The 22,085-nt window shown below is 40.7% G+C and overlaps 2 protein-coding genes across 3 annotated transcripts; both read left to right on the top strand.

Annotated features, from left to right (window-relative positions):
• Nucleotides 1–129: 129 nt before the first annotated feature.
• Nucleotides 130–14,414, top strand: tulp4b (TUB like protein 4b). Of its 2 annotated transcripts, XM_063498843.1 has the most exons (16): nt 130–227; nt 850–1,130; nt 2,744–3,013; nt 3,513–3,641; nt 3,803–3,964; nt 4,132–4,312; nt 4,406–4,513; nt 4,610–4,776; nt 5,133–5,357; nt 5,618–5,852; nt 6,300–6,423; nt 6,535–6,679; nt 7,882–7,975; nt 8,067–8,210; nt 8,315–11,769; nt 11,998–14,414. In XM_063498843.1, exons 2-16 carry the CDS (start codon nt 1,113–1,115, stop codon nt 12,112–12,114), a joined length of 5,574 nt encoding a protein of 1,857 aa, XP_063354913.1. In that variant the 5' UTR covers nt 130–227; nt 850–1,112; the 3' UTR covers nt 12,115–14,414. The 2 variants fall into 2 exon arrangements, with proteins under 2 accessions (XP_063354913.1, XP_063354912.1); XM_063498842.1 differs by having other exon boundaries at nt 6,300–6,679.
• A 638-nt stretch (nt 14,415–15,052) lies between these two features.
• LOC134645173 (MFS-type transporter SLC18B1-like) lies at nt 15,053–22,023 on the top strand. The gene is made up of 14 exons (XM_063498510.1): nt 15,053–15,156; nt 15,365–15,525; nt 16,297–16,392; nt 16,496–16,569; nt 17,542–17,689; nt 17,863–18,019; nt 18,135–18,271; nt 18,365–18,466; nt 18,546–18,637; nt 20,261–20,356; nt 20,487–20,561; nt 20,645–20,738; nt 20,809–20,858; nt 20,987–22,023. The coding sequence occupies exons 1-14, from the start codon at nt 15,117–15,119 to the stop codon at nt 21,033–21,035; spliced, it is 1,371 nt and encodes a 456-aa protein (XP_063354580.1). The 5' UTR covers nt 15,053–15,116; the 3' UTR covers nt 21,036–22,023.
• Nucleotides 22,024–22,085: the final 62 nt, after the last annotated feature.

The following is a 22,085-nucleotide window of genomic DNA, read 5'->3' as shown; positions in this document are numbered from 1 at the left end:
AACTGCACATAGTCACCTCCAGCGCTTCTTAAGACGATTATCATGGGTGTTGACGCTTTTATTTTGTACTAACTTGAAAAGATTGGTCTATTTTACGTGCTACCTGCCTCATGGCAACCCGCGTTAAAGCCACAACCCCGAAGTGCGCCAGCGGAAAAGTGCCTGGCAACACTACCGCACTGTGCGCCGACTACATCTGGATTAGTACGTGATTACAGCGGTGTCAGGTACGTACAACATATAGGATATATTTTTCTCCCCACAGTCGCTTTTATAAACGAATGCATTCATTTACCACCGCAGTTTGTTTTTGTCTCGTAAGCGCTCAATCATTCAGACTACTGCATGCGGTGAGACGCCTTTGAATGGGAAAATCATTTGATGTAATGTGTCATGTAGTGAGAGACCTTTATAAAGGAAAGGATGGGTAATTTATTTCGACTGTAATCGGGTGCTAAAGTCTCAAACCTCAGTTTGAGTCATAAGATGCTATTATATTATTGTTAGCTGCACTATGATATGTTTTGGGTCTGCTTCGTGTAAAATATTGGGCATTTTAGTTCTTATGCTTGCCTGACTGCTGCTGCTGCTGCTGCTGTGGTGGTGGAAAGGAACAGACAGTATCAGTACCCATGGAGACTGCGAGTGCCTTGGTCTCCAATGCAGTGTTGCTGTTGCATAGAGACTGAGAAACACTGTGAATTTCAAGGTTGATGCACTGAATGACAAGGATGCTATTTAAAGCAAAAACCACGTCTCTCTCTCTCTCTCTCTCTCTCTCTCTGATTACCTTACTTGTTGAATAACAAAATTCCTCTTTTCCTCTTTTTTTCATCTTCACTGCAACAGGATTGCACAACTCTCTGGAGCCACATCAGGAAGACATGGGATGGGCTACTGGCACAGAAGCCTCAAGTCATTTCATGGCAAACTCTGGAGTGTAGAGCTGCTTGATTTGGGTGAATGTAGAGCTGGACACCATTTGGCTGTATGATGCATTTTACTTCCCCGTAGATTTTATTGTAAGTATCAAGAGCAGAGCAGCCACTACCCTCCAGTGCACCATCTGAATGGAAATATGGACACCTTCAATGGAGGAATTTTGACTCAACATGTCCAGGAACTATGAGGTATTTTTTTATATTTATGTGCTGCCAGACTAACTTGAATGTCATTTTTCACTTTACTTAGCCATATTATAAAATGCTATTACCTATTATGTAGTGTGCTAGACGGTACCACGTAGGATCTAAACTGTTCATAAACAGATCTTGATTTTAAATTGCAGAAGAGACACCCAAAAACCAAAATCAAACCAGACTAAATTTGGCTGTTTCTGTCGTACTTGTAAAATATTGTGTTCAGTGAAATTAGTATTATAGAATAACATTGTTTAAAAGCTACTACGGGGACCTAAAAGAATTAAAATAGCATTTTAAAGGTTCTCCAGTGCTAATGTGGGAAATCTTGGTTTTCTACTTTACGATATCTATGTGAGCTCTTTCAGACATTTTCATGTAAATCCAAATGAGTAGGAAGGCTGCGAAATGAATGCGCCCAAAAATGAAATGTGTCTAACCTACGTTGTGGAGACAGGATTTAAAAATACACTGTGGTTTGCATATTTGTGCCCTAAATTGCAATTCACATGTTTCGTCTAGTCCTCCTCTCATTTTCAGTTTGTGAATATGAAGAAATAAAACACAGACTGTCGTGATGATGTAATCTAGAGACAAATCCTGGAGCCACTCCATGGACAGTGAATAATAGAATAACAGCTAGAACACTATGAGCAGCAGACATCGTGATTTTACTGGTGTCAGAGCACATTTGGTGATTCACTTGTGTACTTGCGTAAAGTCTGTTCACGCAAATGAAAATCATTAGGATGGAATTTATCAAAGAACCTGTAAGTCATGTAAGTGCCTGGTTTCACTCGCCAGTCTGGTACCTGCAAATAAGCTCAGGAAGATGATGCCCTCTGATATCCATGAATTCCTTAATTGGGTGTTTTTTCAGAGGTTTTCTCTTAACATGCAAATTTACGCCTCTGGGAGGCAACATTTTAAAGCTGAACCAACTCTCTGCTCATAACTTGATAACATAGGTGACTCATCTTGATGATCTCTATTTAAAAGGATCATACACAAAGCTGTGTTTTTATTGTTATATAGAAAAGTCTTACCATATCTTGTGATTATACCACTAGCCCCTTGTTTATCTTTGTATATATTGAAAATCCAGTTTTTCTCTCTTTACATTAAAGACTTCTTTCCAAAATCACCCCTAAACCTGATGTTGAAAGTTCAATCTTTGTAGCTGCTTTGATTAAACTCCACCCCAAAAAAGGCCTTTGAATGAACTGCCAGGGTCCAGAAGTGCTCAGAAAAGAAGGAAATTTGTAGCAGGAAAACAGCAACTGCCTATTAAGATTGTATGATATGACTGGAAGCATCAGGAAAGCTTGGATCTTGCATTGAGATTGTTCTGTCATCTTGTGTTTTTAAAGGTCAATAAGCTTTTAATCTAAACTATTTCATATTTTACATTAGTAACCACAGCTGAGCTTCCCGTTGACCATGACAGTGTTCATACCAGAATGCCCTGAGCTTCACTGAAAAGGCAGTTTTAAGTAAATGCAGAGTCACACACTGACATAAACTGAAAACGTTCATTATCTAGCTTTATTACAATTGAAAGCATGGTGTTATTTGAAACTCTCTTTCTTGGTTTCGCTTGCCAGCCTGGTCAATCAGTAGGGATGTTGGCCGCCGTGGAACATGGTCCCATCCTCTGCAGCGACTCCAACATCCTCTGCCTCTCGTGGAAAGGCCGGGTCCCCAAGAGTGAGAAGGACAAGCCGGTGTGCCGGAGACGGTACTATGAGGAGGGTTGGCTCGCCACAGGGAATGGGAGAGGAGTCGTTGGGGTGACTTTTACATCGAGTCACTGCAGGAGGGATAGAAGTACACCTCAGAGAATCAATTTTAACCTGCGAGGACACAACAGCGAGGTGGGATTTTCTCTTTTTTGCAATGAGTTGAATGTATAAATAAGAATTTGACCTCTACTCTTTCATTTTACACAACTAAAATAATGATCTTCTTACTGATCCAGCCCACTCGTAAAGGAACTTTTGCAACAGCAGAGTAAAATCAAGAAATTACTGTTTGAATAAATAAATTAAAACAAAACAATCCTGCATATTACAGAACTAAATTGGGCTAAATGCGCACTATATTTACAGAGACTATGCATTAGCATACTTTGTAAAATGATTCATCTTGCTGAAATGCTAATTTTTATTACATTTAAATAAATTATAATGCTATATGAACAGAGTGCATTTTCATTATTGTGTGTCATTACTATTTAAACACATTTACTGCTGTTGAAATTATTATTTTTTTCCTCTCTGTAAGTTGATTTTTCTTTGAACTACTTTAGCTTTTATATCGATGAATGTTCCTCTGCTAGTGAAAAAAAGCTGATGGTGTTTGGGGTATTTGCAGGTTGTTTTGGTGCGCTGGAATGAACCCTTCCAGAAGCTGGCCACTTGTGATATGGAAGGAGGCATATTTGTGTGGATTCAGTATGAAGGAAGATGGTCTGTGGAGTTAGTGAATGACAGAGGAGCCCAGGTAGACATTTTTTTTTTTGCAAATATGAGCTAAAATTGCTTTGTTTTCCATGTTTATGGTATTTAACACATTTGTACTCCAACTGATGCAACAGAAAGGCTGTATCTTCTTGGCGCTGACCTCTTGTGTAATTACACTAATGATAGAAATCTTTAAATTAGGTGAGTGACTTCACTTGGTCCCATGATGGCACTCAAGCCCTCATTGCATACAGAGATGGGTTTGTGTTAGTTGGCTCGGTCAGCGGTCAAAGACACTGGTCCTCTGAGATTAATCTGGAGAGCCAGATCACCTGTGGCATCTGGACCCCTGACGATCAGCAGGTACCTATGTTTGGCTGAATTTGTACTACATAAAAGATAATTACAATTACGTATAATTCAAAAATGTAAAGGTGTTGTGGACTAATGTCATAATCTTGAAGTGAGTGAGTGAGATGGGTTTGTTTATCTAGTCAACTATTAAAGTTTAATGTGCAATGTCCCCTCAGGTCTTGTTTGGAACAGCAGATGGTCAGGTAATTGTGATGGACTGTCACGGAAGGATGCTTGCCCATGTTCTGTTACACGAGTCTGATGGGATTGTGAGCATGTCTTGGAATTGCCCCGATTTCCTAGTCGAGGACAGCACAGAGAGCGACACAGACTCCGATGACAATATTCTGCCTTTAGGTACTAAACCGGTTTGCCCTTCGGCTCATGTAACTTAGTTAAAAGTGTTGCCTGAGGAAGACTCACATGTGTACTTTTCTTTCTTCCTCCAAGTGCGGCGAGTTAAGCCTCTGTTGACTGTCACCTTCTTATCAGGAGATATCAGTTTGATGAATAACTATGATGACCTCTCTCCTACTATTATTCGCTCAGGGCTTAAAGGTATGAACTCTGAACTCTGAAGTATGTTAATTTGCAACTTTAGTGATATGTACTGTTAATCATGTGAAGTAAATATCCTTTTTCTTTACACCAAAGACGTCGAGGCCCAGTGGTGCTCCCAGGGAGACCTCCTGGCTGTGGCTGGCATGGAGAGACATGGGCTCCCTTCTGACTCAGCTTGTGCATCCATCATGAGGAATGCCCTTGTTAAGTTTTATAATGTCCAAGGTGAACACATCTACACTTTGGAGACACCGGCGCAGGTTAGTCCTTTATAAATTAAGGGATAGATGTCTTGCTTAAAAAAATTATAATAATGAACATAAACCTTGTGTCATATTTCATAAAATCCACAAGTGAGGATCAATTAGTAGAAATCGTCTTTCAATTGTTAACCATTCTCAGACATTCTTGAAAGCAAACTACAACCAAGATTAGGATTGACACTTTGCCAGATACAAGGGTGTAGATTGTTTGTTTTGTAATCTAACCTAAAGGGTGTTAACCTTTGTTCCAGCTCTAAGTCAACAATAGGAAGTAGCATAAAACAGAAACTAGCGAACCTGCTCTGCTATTGACGTCTGCAGGAAGTTTCTTATTCTCAGTGGTTCTTTTTCAGAGGCCCATCACCACCATTTGTTGGGGTCACAGAGATTCACGTCTGTTCCTTGCATGTGGACCAGCTCTCTATGTGGTCCGTGTGGAGCACAGGGTGGCCAGCCTCCAACTTTTATGCCAGCAAGGCATTGCCAGCGCCCTGCGAGAGGAGAAAGATGTGGGGAAACTAAACATGCCCTCGCTTCTCTGCTCTTATGTCACCACTGCTTTTATCCCCACCATCAAGGTATTAAAGTTTAATGTGCAATCCTGCATCAGGTCTTTTTTGGTACAGCAGATGGTCAGGTGTTAGTGATGCTTTTCACCACTGCTTTTCATATACACCATTGAGGTGCAATGATCCCTGTTTCATTAGTGTGCAGTGACTGTCAAAGATAGGTTTCTTACCAATTTTATTGCACAGCGAGTAAAGGAAAATTGCTGACAGGGGCATGTTTTCATTTGAGTGTCCAGCAGTCTTACAGCTCCTTCCTTTCTTTGTTCTAGCCCCCAATTCCTGACCCCAACAACATCCGCGACTTTGTCAGCTATCCCACAGCAGGGAACGAGAGGCTCCACTGCACCATGAAGCGAGCTGAGGACAGTCCTGAAGCAGGCGGACCCTGTTACACGCTGTACCTAGAATATTTAGGAGGACTGGTGCCTATTCTCAAAGGAAGGCGCATCAGTAAACTTCGGCCCGAGTTTGTTATTATGGATCCAAAAACTGATGGCAAGGCAGGTGGGTATAGACCTGAAAGAAAGCACTTCACCTAAATCTTTTAAAAGTCGCTATTCATTTTGTCTTTAGCTGCAGTGAAAACTCTGCACAGTGCGGAATGGTCATGAACCAAAGTAACCACAAAATGCATTAGGGGTGGAACAGAAAATAGACCTGCCCAGGGTCATCCTGTGTGCACCTTGTTTCTGTGCATATTTGTGCTGTGCGCTCGTCATTCACCTTGAGGAAGAACAAGTACAGAGTGTGGTGATGAGTGTTGTTTTCTGATGTAACATGGTCTGGGGCCTGATACAGGAATAGAGTATATCGTGACCTGGCTGCACTCGTGTTGCATTTAATGTTATTCATGCAGAGGTTGCCCACTAATGGCATGTTAGTAGGTGTATTGTAGATATTTTGTTCAAACTCAACTTTATTTCTTATTTTTCTTTGCTGTACTTCTTTCAGAGGAAGTTTGCGTCAATCCCATGATCTCATACACTGACAGCTGTAACTGCTCTGACTCCAGTGACATTGAGCTGAGCGATGAGTGGGTCGGGAAGAAGTCACCAAAGTTATCTCGCGGAAACAGGTCACCAAAACACATCTTAAGTTATATAAATGTTTTTTTTATTTTTTTGCATTGTTTTCTCATCATTCCAAATGATTTTATGAGGTGTAAAAATGTGTCTTTGTTTCAAAGGTTGAACATGGAATCAAGAAAATCTCCCAAACTTTCACGTGCCAATCAGGAAGGCCAGCGATCACCACGCCTACCAACAAAGAAGCCTCCCGTTCGGTCACCCAGCCTGACACGGCGTGAGTTTTCTATGGATGGAATTACGGAGGTAATGACCTGCCAAATACAATATACTGCCAAGTATTACAGCTCATGCTCATTAACTACTATTAATATTAATACTGTAGTACCTGCATTATTATCACTGTGTAATTCACAGCAACTTATGTTACAATATGTTTTCTTTGTTACTGGGCTGCCATATTTTTTTTAGATCCTTTAATGATTGGCAAACTCACAGTCTATTATAGAAAGAATATGTCACTCATTTATGATACAGTAATCATTACTGCCATAGTGGAAATACTGACTTTGAATTTAAGCATTAAAAAAAAGAAAAATATTTGTTTATCTAGGGCAGCATAGGCCAGTTATCCCTGTTGCCATACAGCAAGAAGGTTCTAAGTTCAAATCCTCCATCATCTGGCCATGGCCTTTCTGTGTTTGCATGCTCTGGGCTCTTTCCAGGTACTCTGGCTTCCTTCTGAAGTCCAAAGACATGCATTTAGCGGGGTTAGATTAATTGGTGATTCTGGTGAATGTGAGCACAAATGGTTGTGTGTCTCTCTGTGTTAGCCCTGAAACAGATTGGTGACCTGTCCAGGGTGTACCCTCTCGCCCTGTGGCAGCTTGGATAGCCTCCAGCCCCCTGAACTATCAATACATCCATCCATGGGTAGAAGAAAAGCATTTAGTTTAGGCAGCCAACTACTATGATGAAGTTCAGCACTCAAACGGATGATGGCCACTGTGTAACAAATGATTTGACTGTAGAATATATGCTCACCTGTCAGAGGTAAAGAAAAATACAGACTGTGATTTATTGTTAGGTCCACATTAATCTTGTCTCTACTTCAGCAATATTTAAAGTAAGGTACACAAATTTAAGTTTCTGCTGATGTGCCAAGTGAGCAGATGTGTGCAGCCTTTAAGGGCTCTGCTGTAGTTAACTCTGTGAAGCTACAGATAATTAACTGCTTTAGCTTCTATTTAAGTTTTTTAAACCCAGATTACACTCTTTACTTGATTATCTCTTACATGTAGGTGTGCATTTGCTCCATGATCAGGCAGCAGGGCAGGGGAAAATCAAGAGGGAAAACTAGTGAAGGGGCACTGTCATCAGTTTAATTATTTATCATGGACTATAACTGTCAATAGTGTGCTGGAAGTAGGTTCACATGTGCTTAGCAGCAAAGCTTTCACACTTATTATTCACTTTCCCCCCCTTATCTTCAATTTTCTGCCTCACAGCACAATTACCTTGCACAAGTGACATCTAATATTTGGGGGACAAAATTCAAAATTGTGGGACTTGCTTCTTTCCTCCCCACGAATCTTGGCGCAGGTAAAAAACAAAAGCAGCACATATACATGACTTTACTCAAAAGTTACTTTCTTTTTCCTTCTCGAGTCAACTCTATTTTCTTCTTTTTCAGTCATCTATAAGACCAGTTTGCTTCATTTGCAACCGAGACAGATGACAATCTACCTTCCAGAAGTGCGAAAGATTTCTCATGACTTTATGAGCCTGCCTGTGTTCAACCCCAATGTGTTCAGCGAGGATGAGGATGACTTACCAGGTAAAAAGGAAATCCAAAAAGATGCAAATAAATTAGTTTGCATGCCCATCAGTTTATTATCATCCTAAGTCGCTTATACTCTTCTTCTGTGTCTTCTTATATAGTGATGGGACCATCTGGAGTGGCTGGAGACAATCCTCCATGTACAGTCAACATTCCCATTGCTCCCATCCACAGCCCAGCTCAAGCCATGTCCCCAACTCAGAGTATTGGTCTGGTTCAGTCTCTTTTGGCCAATCAGAATATTCAGCTTGATGTTCTGACCAACCCGACCGCCACTGCTGCAGCAGCAGCTGCAGCAGCAGCAGCCTCTGTCCCTGTCACTGATCATGGTCAGGATGCTGTTGCGTCACCATATCCCGTGCCAACTAGATACACCAGCCCTGGTCAGATGATCTTCAATGGGTTGGAGATGGGTCCTCTTCTCCCTGGCACTTTACCTCCCCCACCTCCACCTCACCATCTCCCACCACAGCCTCATTCACAGCGTTCTCATTCACAGCAGCCTCGCCAGCAGCCATCTAAACAGTCACAACAAATACAGACACAGCAGCAGCAGAAAATGCACCATCATCAACAGCAGCAAGGGCAACTGCAGCAACAGCAACACCATCACCCCTCCCAATCACAGCAGCAGCTGCAGCAACAGCAGCAGCTGCAGCAGCAGCAACACCAGCAGCTACAGCAGCTGCACCACCAGCAGGGGCAACAGCAGCAACAGCAACACCATCACCCGTCCCAGTCACAGCAGCAGCTGCAGCAGCAGCAGCAGCAGCATCAGCAGCTACAGCAGCTGCACCACCAGCAGACGCTACATCAACAACAGCAACATCAGCAACATCAGCAACACCAAGTTCAGCAACATCAACAAATGCAACAAGCGCAACAGCAAGTGACGAACCAACAGCTTCAGCAACAGCAGATCCAACAGCAGCAGCAGCAGATGCAGATGCAGCACGAGCAAATGCAGCAGCAGCAGCAGCAGATGCAACAGCAGCAGCAGCAAATCCGACAGCAGATCCAAGAGATGAGGCAGCAGCAGCAGCAGCTCCAGCAGCAGCATCAGCAGATCCAGCAGCAGCATCAACAGATGCAGAGGCAGCATCAACAAATGCAGCAGCAACTGAAGATCCAAATGTCGTTGCCCCCTCCTCCATCTGGCTATCCAACCATTTCCTTGCAACAGCTTCATCTTCTTCCCCAGATGCCACCTCCCACCACTGAGCCAGGGCTCGACAGGGGAGACCATGGACACACTCTGAAGCCAAGTCTGCCACGTACATTACCTCCCTCCTTTAACGATACAGATGTGTCTGTAGAGATTCAAATGAGGAAAATAAATCCTCCTCCTCCGTACCCGGGGACTGTAGTGTCTGCAGCAGCTGCTTCAGCTGCTGCTCCTCCTCAAACTCTCATCACAAACTGTGACAGCCCAAGTATCCTGGCACCGGACCCCTGCCTGAAAAAGGATGAATTTTTGCTTCATCCTGTCACCTTACAGTACCCAACACCTCTTGGGTATGAAAGGATCACGACCTTTGACAGCAGTGGCAATGTGGAGGAGGTGTGTCGGCCACGAAGGCGCCTCATTCGCAACCAGAATGCATACGCTGTGCACAGCATTGGGGGCTCAGCCACACTCAAAGTCACTTCCTCAGAGAATAAAAAAATTCAGCTTCCATACAGCTCAGCAACATTAAGTCGTCTTTCTGTCCCTCGATACACAATACCAAGTGGAGACCCCCCTCCTTACCCTGATCCAGCCAATCAGGTAACAGCTACACTTCCTCCTCCCCAGAGAATTGATAGCAGCCTCATTCATGCCACTCTACGTCGTGAACGAAGGGATGTGGGCCTCAAAGTGCCACAGATGATGGACAGCTCAAGGACACTACCTACTAAAGCTAAAATGAACAGTGCATTAGCCCTTTCCTACCAGCAGAGGGTGCCCACTGCCTTATACACATGCACACAGTGCAGTAGTAACAGCAGCAGCACCAGTGTTAGTGTCAGTGGAGGTGGAACTACCAGTAGTGGTATTGCAGGTGGAACGGTGGTGAGGCAGGACTTCCCACCAGGGAAAGGTGCGCATCACAGTACCATTATAGTGCACTCCAAAAATGCCTCGCCAATGGCATCTCAGTCATCTTACAGTCTACTGGGTGGCGTTGACAACAGTCGGGACAGAACGGTGTATGTTAACTCTGCATTTACTGAGGACGAGACTTTAAATCAGCAGTGTCACCTTGAAAAATCAGTACGTCAGCTGACTCTTGGTGATGTCAGTTTGACAGTAAAACGTCCTCCGCCTTACCAGTGGGACACCTCCGCCACAGAAGATTTCTGGCTCACCCCGGATCAAACAATGTTAGCTCCCCCACCTCATAAACCGCCTCCCCTTATTATCAGTCAAGCTCAGCACCTTGATGTGACTCGGCTTCCTTTTGTCCTCACAACTAAACCTCCAACCAGTCCGAGCACAAGCACTCTTACTTTTCCATCAGGTTACCAGATATCCCTGTCACCTTTTCCTCCAGGGGTGGGTCACAGTGGACCCCCACTTCAGACTTTGCAAAACCCTCCGCAACAGTGTTCTCCAAATGAAGTGGTCGCTCCTGTCCCTTTTGCTCAGCAGGACCCCAATTTGGTCTTGCCACCGGGCTACCCCCCAAATCTGGCCAACTTGGCCTGCTGTCCTCTCCCTCCTCTGTACCCAGGAGCAAGCTCATGTGCCGGACTTCAACTGCACCCGGTCAGCCTCCACCCTTGGAACCCTTACCCCTGCCCACCGCCCATGCAAGATCCTCCCGCGCCTCCACTCCCAACCAAAACTCACCAGATTTTGGAGAAGCCAATACTGTCCCCACCTCCTCCTACTGCACCACCTCCCCCACCTCCTCTTCCCCCTCCTCCACCACCTACCGAGTTGCCACCATCCAAAAGTGCCACAGAAGATCTCGCAGAATCTGCCAATAACTTTCCAGAGCCATCATCCTTGAATGAAAGCCCTGTCCCACAAGAGTCAGAGCGCTTCAACAAGAAGAGCCGCAAAAGGCTTGACAGCCGGGCAGAGGAGGCCAACATGCCCACTGTGTCTGAGGGCAAATCCAGAAAGGAAGGGCGTGCGCTGTCTGATTTCAACACTCTCATTGCGAGCCCGAGGCTTGGTAGCAGAGAGAAAAAGAAGCCCAAGGGGCAGAGAGAACAACTTAATAAAACAAAGAAAATGAACAGGACCACAAATGAGTTTCAGGATAGCTCAGAGAGTGAGCCAGAGCTCTTCATTAGCGGTGATGAGCTTATGAACCAGAACCAGAGTAGTAAGAAGAGCTGGAAGAACAAGCGCAGCATGCGTATGGCAAGTGAGCTGGAGGAGATAAAGTGTCGCAAGGCAAATGAAAGGGAGGACCGTAGCTTAGGCAGCCAAGGGTTTGTCTACGTTATGGCCAATAAACAGCCACTGTGGAATGAGGCCACCCAGGTGTACCAGCTTGACTTTGGAGGTCGAGTCACCCAGGAGTCAGCAAAGAATTTTCAGATCGAACTGGATGGTAGACAGGTAAAATTTAAAAATGATTTGTCACTTCATCTCATAGGGGTTTCTATTTTTCTATTTTTGCTTCAGCCCTTAAAGCAAAAACACCAAACATGTATGACATCAGTGATCTGCTGCTCTTGTTCATCTTGTATATCTTTGGGCTTTAGCTTTAAAAAAGCAGCTTCACAATGCTTATGTTTTGGTTACTGCTTTCTTTCTGAAATATCTTCTTCTTCTACAATTTTTTAGGTGATGCAGTTTGGCCGGATAGATGGAAATGCTTATATCTTGGATTTCCAGTATCCTTTCTCAGCCGTGCAAGCATTTGCTGTTGCCTTGGCAAATGTGACTCAGAGGCTAAAGTGAAAAGGTCATTTGGTGTTGCTGTGCACTAACTCAACAGAGCTCAGCGGTCTTACTTTTCAGCGTGTGGGGCTACGATGGAGAAAATGTCCTGTTTTATTAAGAAGAGATTAATATATGTACAAGCTAGTCTTGCACATGGAGGCAATTTACAATCAGTGTGTTGAGGACAAACTCCAGCTCGGTGTTGATGAAAGAGATTTAAGTGAATCCATAATTTCTAGTTCATATATTAAATGTAGTCATGTAGTCAAACTATTATAATTATTATAATATGGTATATATTAGATTAAAGAAAACAAACCTTTTTCTGGGATAGAAAAAAATGCAAACTAACTTATGTTGCAGTGACTTTTAAAAACAGTCTGGAGGTTTAGTGGCATCTGTAGTATCAAACACATTATCTCGCTATTGAATTGCAAATTAATAACCTTGTCGTGTTTATAAAGAAATAAGCACAGCAAATATATAAGTCTGAAGTGGCGTTCAAAATTTATATACACGTTCACTAAGCCATACCATATGTTATATGAACGCTGCACTATTTTAAATCTGTATTAAGAAATAAGTAGATATATTATACAGTTTTATTATATCACACTTATAGGTATTTAATTACATTTATTTATAATCTCATTTGGATTTTTTTTCAGTTGAATGTCTTCACAATGTTATGTTCAATTTGCTGAACATGCAATAGAGGGATATATAAATTTGGTAGCTGCAACATGAAAAGTTGAGTACAGTTTACCGTGGTTTATATATTTTCTCTTTATGCTACTTCCATGAAGTGCTGCAATGAACATAGTTAATCGTATTATTTTGGCCTCTGTACATTCAACCCATTCAACTCCTGATGGTGTGTTCATTTTTCCACTTGTAAATTTAAACACATTTCGATTGAAGAAACATTATTCTCTATTTCTTTGTTGATTTCAGAATCAGCTATTGTGGATACAGTTGTCAGTAATCGTGTACAGTAAGTCTATGGGTGCCATATCTAGCCAAAGGCATTTGGCTGAAAGGATGCCTGCTAGGAAATTAGCAGAAAATGATGTCATGTAGATCTCATCTCACCCAGAATAAATCTACACAGTAACGATTAAGATCTTTTCAATCAAATTCACTTGGTTGGCTCTGTTTTGTTTCCACTGGGTGTTTAAGATGCTACTTGAATTCTGCATTTGAATGTGAAGTACAGTAGTTTGCCTATTTTGGAAACCAGTGCTGCTTTAGATAGAGCTTGTGTGCAATAATGCTACCTACACAGAACTTAATGTCGTACCTGCAAAAGAAAATGTAATGCTGCTTGCTCTGTGTATTTAGTGACCTAACATTATTATGTGCTTAGAAAAATATGTGTGTATGTTGCTAATTTGAATAATTTTGTATTTCACCTTTGCTTTAACATTGCACCTTGAGTTGTTTTTTTTTTTGTTTTGTTTTTTTGATGTTACAGAAAAAAGAATGAGAACATAAACATGCAGAGGTATTAACTACAACATACTCATAAGTTGCTAGAGATGACCCGTTAGTGGGAGTGAGATTCATGTAGATTTGGTGCTATTGTATAAAGAAAAAAAAGTGTTCATATCTGGAAATCTGTCACTTGTTTTTAGAAGATTATTTTAACTGGAAAGTATTTTGCAAAACGTTACAGAACATTTGGTGCAGATGTTTTCATTTCAGCTTTTTTTATTCAGTGCAGCTTCAGAGATTTTAGCAACAGTGCGTGTCAGTTATTATCAGCAATACTGCCTAATAACCGAATGGTTTGCTGCCTGATTGTTTTTCTCTTATTTTGTGATGGAAACAAAAAAAATATATGACTGTAGGTTTTCTGGGGACCTATAAGCTGGCCAAAATGGAATAAAAATCTATGGTTCCAAAATGTTTTGTGTTGTTTTTATTTTATTTCTTTTTCTTTTTCATATTAGATCTTTTACTAACTAATGCAATGGAAGTGATTGCAAAAGACTTCCTCTTCACTTTCTTATTTAAATGTGGGAGAAAAATTACTTAAATCTACTGCAGGGTTACTGCAGGGTTAACACAGAGAAATAGAAACCAGACACCCATTTTGCAGAGAATCACAAATTAATCTAACATGCATGTCTTTGGACTGAGAGAGAAACCTGCAAAAGACATAGAGCACATGGAAACTCCACACAGAAGGGTTCCCGCTGGCTGGTGGATTCAAACCCAGGATCTTCTTGCTGAGAGGCCAAGGAGAACCTCCATGTTGTGCTTTGATACATAATAGTTGTAATATCATGGTTATATTTGCATCATTGTTGTAGGCAATAACTTTAAGTTACAGTTTACATAAAAAAAAATACAAATATTTATATTTTAAAGGAGTCTTTAAAAGAAAAAGAAATATTAAAAGTTACAAGCAATTTGCGGTCAGATTCATCAATTATTAGCATCAGAGAACAACTGTAATATTATAAGAATTAAAGAATGCAGTCAGATATTTTAGCATAAACCTAAGTAAATGCTTAACATAAATCTATGTTGCAGTTAGTGTAATAACTAATGATCATAAAAAGGATGTTTTCTACAGTCACTGGTAGTAACATTGTAATAACCACAGGGAGTGTGCTTTTATGGTCATCTTTTAATGTAATGATTTGCCTGAAGTTTTTTTTTCAATGTGTGGGAAAATTTGGAAAAGGCAGCTGCTGCATATCAAATGCGAGTTTTTACCAGAGCCCTCGAATGGTACTTGTTATTTGCAGTACTATAATTGTGTTACGACTGTTACTATTTGAGTTTCCAATAAAATGGCAGTTTAATATGTCAAACTGCGGAGGGCAGTAATGGGATGGGACTAAGAAGAAGAGGGTTCGTCTGGAAGTGCAGCGGGTAGTCCATGCTCATGACTGTAGTCACTTGTAGCGGAGGAGGCTGTCAGAAGGCATTTACTTCGCGGCTGGTGCTGTCAGGATTTACGTTCTCCTCTTTCACTTGTTCTGTCAACGTCTGCATTTCTCAGCCACTGGATGTTAAAAATGGACCAGCGTCCTGATCTTCCGACGACAGGTTTGTGACCTTTGTACGCTGTGTAAAAAAAATAATCAATAAAATAAACTCTAGCATTGTTGGCAGTCACTCAGCTCAATATAGCTGCAGACTTCTCTTGACTTTATTCCCTTACCACTGCGATAATTTTAACCACGAACTTTATGTTCTTTCAACTCAGCATGGCCTAATCGCATTATTCATGTTTCTCTTCCCGTTTTCTCTTCAGAGATGTCAGATAACAACACAGATAACAACACCACAGCTGAATCAACAGATCCTCCTCAGAGGTTCACAAGAAAAGAGATTCTCACCTTAATATCAATGGCGTCTGTCAACTTTGGCTCTATGATTTGCTACTCAATATTGGGCCCATTTTTTCCCACTGAGGTAAGCTCAAGGAAGCCAGCATCATAGGGTACAAATCACATGTTACAGCACAAGAGTTTAAAGGTTCAAGATAATAAAAGCTTTAAAAATTAGCTTATGAATGCAGCTTTTGACTGAAGAAATAAAACACTTCCTCTGATACATGCAAGTTCATATATCTGCAAACAAATCTTTTCTTGCAGTAGGAAACTAGGAACAAGCATTTCCTTCTACTAAAATGTATTTGTGCTCCCATGTAGTTGTACAGTTCACATATTAGACTATTGCTTACCTTAAGAACTCAGTAATGTCTTCTGAAGGAAATGAATGAGTAGTCATGCGCTACCAACAGACATCCTCCCTGAAGGCCAGTGAAGACTGGCTCTTTTGTAATCAGCCTTTCAACTTAAGGTCTGTCATGAGCTAGAAATGCAAATGTTGGAAAAGAGTGGCACAACAAGCTTTGTCACCTTAACCTCTTAAGTTTAGCATATTTGATACATACAGGTTTTTTTGAGTTCTTGACACTTGACACCAGTTGTGGCAAATATAATAAAAATGAAAACTCAAATATGCTATTTTTTTAAATTTGTCAGAAGGTTCAATAAACACTCGATCGTTAAAAAAAATTGAGTTTTATGTCAAGTCTTTTATGGTTCAGGCTTGTAAGGGTTATTAATATATTTATAATTTCTACGTTACTTTTGAGATTCACTTTTCATTATCCTTGTTGTTTTTGTTGTTGTTATATAAATCCCCTAACTTTATCTGTTGTCCTGTTTTAATATTTAGGCAGTGAAGAAAGGAGCCAGTCAGACTGTAGTTGGTCTCATATTTGGGTGTTATGCTGTCTCCAATCTAATTGGTTCATTGGTACTAGGAAAATATGTAAGTATACACTTTAATTTCATGCCATATGCATAACAATTTGCAGCACAGGTGTAACCAGAGAGTCTGTAACAGTGCAACTGACCCATTCTTTGTGTATCAGATTGTCCAGATTGGTGCTAAGTTCATGCTTATTGCAGGACTTTTTGTATCATCATGCTGCACGATTATATTTGGGTAAGTGACCTGTGTTTCATATTATGAAAATATTAAGATAAAAACAATTCTGTTTATTTGGATATATGTCTGTGAAGGTTCTCAGTCATCCATGTCATAGTCGTATGACATGGATGACTGAGAATGATAAATATGCTAAGCTTCTTTAAGTTGCTTGAAGACGTTTCACCTCTCATCCGAGAAGCTTCAAACCTAGCTCCACCCTATCATGTGATTTCCTGAGGTCAGATGGCCCAGGATGTGAGTGGGTGTTAAGGCGTCTGGGAAGGGTCCTCAAAATTGGATTATAGATGGCAGACAGTTGGTGTCATAAACCACCGCCTCTATGATAGAGTGGGGCTAGGTTTCACAATGAGCTCACCCGAAACCTTAGCTGATTGTGACCTACACCCATTTTCACACCTTGGCTCATGTGATTAGGTAGAGGATCATTAGGGGGTCCATTGTCCCTCTCGGTGGGTTACTCCCACAGAGCTTAAATCTGGGAATCTCCACCATTTGACCCTAGAACTGAGGAAGCTTCTCGGATGAGAGTTGAAACATCTTCAAGCAACTTAAAGAAGTCCAGACGCTTTTCTTTCCAAGCTCCTTAGACTATTTGGATGTAGCGTTACAACTTCCTTACCTGGATGATTAAGCATGTTTTAGGACAAACCGTGACAATATAACAAAGTTCAAGGGGGAAAGATAATGACGTAAGAAAACAAGAGGAGAAGTAACAGGTGCAAAGAGAGGGGGAGATTACTAACATAAAGAGTCAAGAGAAAGTTAAAGTTTAAAAATAAACTACAACATTCACCACAATAAAAAAAAGAGAGAGACACAACTGAATCGGGAGACAAGAAAAAGAAATATAGAAATAAGACTGGAGGAACAGAATCAAGAATGGATTAACTAAATGAAAATAAGGATCTCTGGAACTGAAGCTAAGAACTGACGGCATAAAAGTGTCTTGTCTTGTCTTCTTTGCAGATTTCTTGATCGGGCTCCTGCAGGACCTATATTCATCAGTCTGTGCTTTATTGTGAGGTCGCTTGATGCTGTCGGCTTTGGAGCTGCTATGACGTCTGCTTTCGCCATGACAGCAAAAATATTCCCAAACAATGTGGCAACTGTTTTGGTGAGGGTGGACAAATTTGTCAGACTGGCATGCTGTTTAGACATTAGAATCACGAGAAAACAGAACGACCGTTATAGGTTTAAGTTGTTATGTATCTCTCACAAAACAACTGGCTCTTGGCTATGATGTAAGAAATTCCCACAGTATAGTAATCTGGGTCAATACTGTTTTAGGGTAGCTTGGAGATTTTCACAGGACTCGGCCTTATCCTGGGACCACCACTGGGAGGGTGGCTCTACCAGTCTTTTGGTTACGAAGTCCCTTTTTTAAGTCTTGGATGCTTGCTGTTGATTATGGTTCCTTTCAACATTTACGTCCTGCCGTCCATTGGTATGTAACACATGAGATTTGGGTGTATTATTTGTCCATTTGAAATTGCTATTTTGTATTTTTTCATTTTTCTCACATTATAACTGAGCCGTATTTTGTGCTTCCCTCCTCTTAGAGGCAGTCCCATCGAAGGATTCATTCTTTCGACTACTCACCCACGTGAAAACAATCCTGGTTTGCTACGTGATTTTCACTCTGAGTGCAGGTCTGGGCTTTTTGGATGCTACTTTGTCACTGTTTGCTATTAACAGGGTAATGATATCCTTTATAATCAAATTAGCTTACGTTTGGTAGAATTTTATGTGGATTGCATGAACAACTTTTTTTCCTATTCATCATCTTTAGTTCGGTCTCTCAAATGGCTACGTGGGACTAATAATGCTTGGTTTATCTTTACCATATTGTCTGGCATCACCGCTGATGGGGTATTTCACAGATAAACATCCAGTATGTATCCAAGCAATCAAAATGATAAAATATAAATGAATATGTAGATTTTGAAATTAAATTTGATCTTGTGCACCAGGCCACTAGGATGGGGGTCTTGGTTACAGGAGGCATCACTGCTACAATTGGCTTCTGTCTGCTTGGTCCCGCCCCTTTTCTTCACATCCAGAGGTTAGTGTGGGATTCAGGTAAAACTAACACTTTTGTATTTAAAAATGATGGCCATTTTAAGAAATATGTGTATCCCCTTCTGAGCCGAGAGTCATATCAGAGGAGAGATTGGAGTAGATTTTCCCAGCCTCATTTTTACAGTAATGTCTAACTCTGGGAAACAGTCCCACTGTGAATAAAAATTTGATCTTACCATTTGAAAGTGTTTTAAACCTGCACTTTTTCTAATGGCCAGAAATAATATGTGGTTAAATGTCCTCAACCAGACACTCTTGATTGCCATCAACATGCATAATTCTATTTGCCTACTTGACCAGTTTATTGAGTTGAACTGGTTGGTTTCCCGGTGTGGATCTGGCTTTCAACTGTAGTCCACAAATGTTCAATAGGGTTGAGTGTAGGCTTAGTGTTAGCCTTCTTTATCCATCCCAAAACCAGTTTGGGATCACTGTCCTGCTGGAACATGCAATTGTGTCCAAGTTTCAACGATCGAGCTGTTGATTTGAGGTGAAGTCAATGAATTTGGAGCCAGTCCTACTTCTTGATTATCACATCCACTTTGTGCATGGTACCAGTACCACTGGCAGCGAAACAGCCGCAGAGCATGATGCTAACACCACCATGTTTGACAGGTTGTACAGTGTTCTTGAAGTATCACCTTTACTACTCCAAACCATACCTCTTGTTGTCGTGGCCAGATAGCTTCAGTCTTTGCCTTGTCTGACCATGCCTTCTCCATGGCTTCTCTATCTCCATTGGCTTGTCCATGTGGAGAAATTTCAGTCAAGCTTATAGGTAATGATTTGGGTAATGTAAAACTTGCTTCACTGTGGACAGTGACGATGGTGTTGCAGCAGTTTCTAGTTCACTGAACATCCTGAATTTTCCCTCGTCTAGTCTTCAAGACTTTGGAAATACTTTAGAAAAGTGGTGACACATCTGAATAACCTATATTTACAAATAATTGTTTGAACTCATGATCTTGGAATCAGGTTTTTAGAAATGTTGCCAAGAAGCCTTTCCAAGTTGCATAAATCTATAATTTTTCTTGTTTGATTGTCACTGAGTATTGATCAGGCCTGCCAGCATAAGAAGAAGAGAAACTACCAGTTGTAGTTACTCATGATCTCTAACAAGAAGGTACAAGCCTTAGCCTTGTCGACTTAAAAGACATTATGGAAGTTTTAGTACCACTTATTAAAATAGTATATGCACATATTTCGCCTTGTGTTAATGGGAGAAAATCCAAAATAAATCCAAACGTGCACCCAATTTATATTTTTCAAAGTCATTGAAGATGTATACTGTACCATCATTCTACCCTGGAAAAAGATATTCAAAAGCTCTAAATTGCCATGACATTCATGCCTTTGAATGTGGTTGAACGTCAAACCTCAATGTAAATCTCCACCCACTCCCTCCTGGCTGCATTCTTTTCTTCATCTCTCTTGTGCACTGTGTGTTCATTTTGATGATTAAGCCCAGATATTCCAACTTTATACCACTACTAGGGAGGTCTTCAGTGGGACATACGTTGCCTACGACAACTTATACACTATTTCATCCCTTTAGCTTAAAAAGTCTAACTTCTGTATCTTTTTCTGTATTTTTGTTTTGGTTTAGTCAGCTGTGGTTGCTGGTCGTCATGCTTGGCCTAATTGGATTTTCTCTGGGTATGAGTGCAATCCCCACGTTCCCTGAGATCATCACATGTGCATAGTGAGTTGCTTCACATAATGCTCAACATTCATGAGCTGTATATTGTTTTGGGTTTTCTTGTGGGGTTTTTTTTTTTCATAAATACGGCTGGATGAAACAAATGTTCTGCAAATTTTGTTTTTTCTCATAGTGAAATAGGATTTGAAGAGGGGCTAAGTACACTTGGAATGGTGTCTGGGTTATTTGGTGCAGTGTGGTGCACTGGGTGAGTCCCTAATATATTTGTTTCCCGTCCTTTTTGCTTTTTAGCGCCTTGATGTTGGTTCTAATTTTGTGCTTGTTTTTAAGGATGTTTTATGGCCCCATTGTGGGAGGAATTATTGTTCAACATCTCAGCTTTGAATGGGCTGCTACAGTTCAAGGAGCGTTGGCATTTTTGGGTGTAAGTATCAGTGACTGCAGCGTTTAGATATTTTATGTCAATACAATGTTAATGATCACTCTGTCCTCAGGCATTTCTCATCTTCGTGTATTCTGTCTGTCAACGGACAAAACAACAAAGGTAGGCCTAAACTTTAAGTTAACATAATAATATTTGTCATTTCAACCACATAGAAAACTTTTTTTAACCTTTGTGCTGTCTGCAGCAACAAAAAAATGGTAACTCTTTTTTTAACGTTTAAATTTAAGGGTCCAAGAAAACAGCCAACAAGCAGATGAAAGAACCCCTCTCCTATGATCCTGTGTTCCAGCTCCAAGTTACACAACTTTTTAAACATCTTATCAGCCATTTTTTGTTATCAGGCTGATATTGTTTTAATGTTGTGAGTCCTTTGGTTATTTATATGTGGTTCTAGGGCATGCGTTGTAGTAGGAACTACCAAACAGGTATTTTAAGTACTTTTGCAGGTATTTATAACTCTATAGCCTGCCTCTTATCAATGCAGTAACACTGTGTAATTGTATTATGTTTTTACAAAAAGCTAGAGAGTCATGGAGTGGGTCCAAAAATAATTTGGGGAGCAACACAGATATTAAAAATGAAACCAGAAGTTCACTACACAAACCCAGCTTGATTGTGATCTAAGTTAGAGTCCTGTGCAGGTAGAATCCACAAACACAGACTCCTACCAAAGTATTTAAAACTGCCTTATAATAGTTTCTTCAACACTGCCACGATGACTCACACACAATAACACCAGCCACTTGGTTAGTAAGAGTGAGTTTTATAACCAGTGGCTTAATTGTAAAGCAGTGCAAGTGTACTGATTTAAGGTGGTGCATCTGAATGTAAGTGTTTCATATGGGTGTGTAAGTATAAATGTATTTACTATACTAAAACAGTGCAATTTACTTGATAATCACAAACTATTGCCGACCACAATTGTGCCTTTTGTAGAGATATTCATAGGATTTCTACATCACAACTTGAATTTCATGTTTAATTGTCCAATATCAACATCTGATTACCTCATTCATAGAAATGTGAAGAAAACCATGTGATATAATGATATCTTTGGAAAGATAAATTATACAGCTCATAATGAACCTTTCATACTGTACTAATTCTTCAAACAGGGAATTTATTGCAGATTTCACTGCAGTTAGAAATGTTGAATGTTTTAGATTCTTTTCTGCCTGCATTATAGATTTATTTAACACTGATATTGAGATTTTTTCACTCACTGGCAATTTAAGGGACTGCAAAGACTGATTATGAATAAAAAATGGAAATAAAACTATAAATTAATTGTTTTTGTTATTGTTGTAGAGAAATAAATAAATAAAT

Source organism: Pelmatolapia mariae, linkage group LG16_19 (assembly GCF_036321145.2).
Source record: "Pelmatolapia mariae isolate MD_Pm_ZW linkage group LG16_19, Pm_UMD_F_2, whole genome shotgun sequence".
NCBI classification, from domain to species: domain Eukaryota; kingdom Metazoa; phylum Chordata; class Actinopteri; order Cichliformes; family Cichlidae; genus Pelmatolapia; species Pelmatolapia mariae.
Note: the sequence above shows the minus strand (reverse complement) of the source record. Positions and strands in the feature narration are given on the sequence as shown.

What these genes read in the sequence shown, in the direction of transcription:
- tulp4b (XM_063498842.1), top strand. An exon ending in TGAATGACAGAGGAGCCCAG is followed by an intron (nt 3,642 to 3,802) that starts GTAGACATTTTT and finishes TCTTTAAATTAG; the next exon opens with GTGAGTGACTTCACTTGGTC. An exon ending in CTATGGATGGAATTACGGAG is followed by an intron (nt 6,680 to 7,881) that starts GTAATGACCTGC and finishes TCTGCCTCACAG; the next exon opens with CACAATTACCTTGCACAAGT.
- LOC134645173 (XM_063498510.1), top strand. Translation starts at nt 15,117, where the DNA reads ATGTTAAAAATGGACCAGCGTCCTGATCTTCCGACGACAG. An exon ending in GGTGCAGTGTGGTGCACTGG is followed by an intron (nt 20,562 to 20,644) that starts GTGAGTCCCTAA and finishes CTTGTTTTTAAG; the next exon opens with GATGTTTTATGGCCCCATTG. An exon ending in CAACGGACAAAACAACAAAG is followed by an intron (nt 20,859 to 20,986) that starts GTAGGCCTAAAC and finishes TTTAAATTTAAG; the next exon opens with GGTCCAAGAAAACAGCCAAC.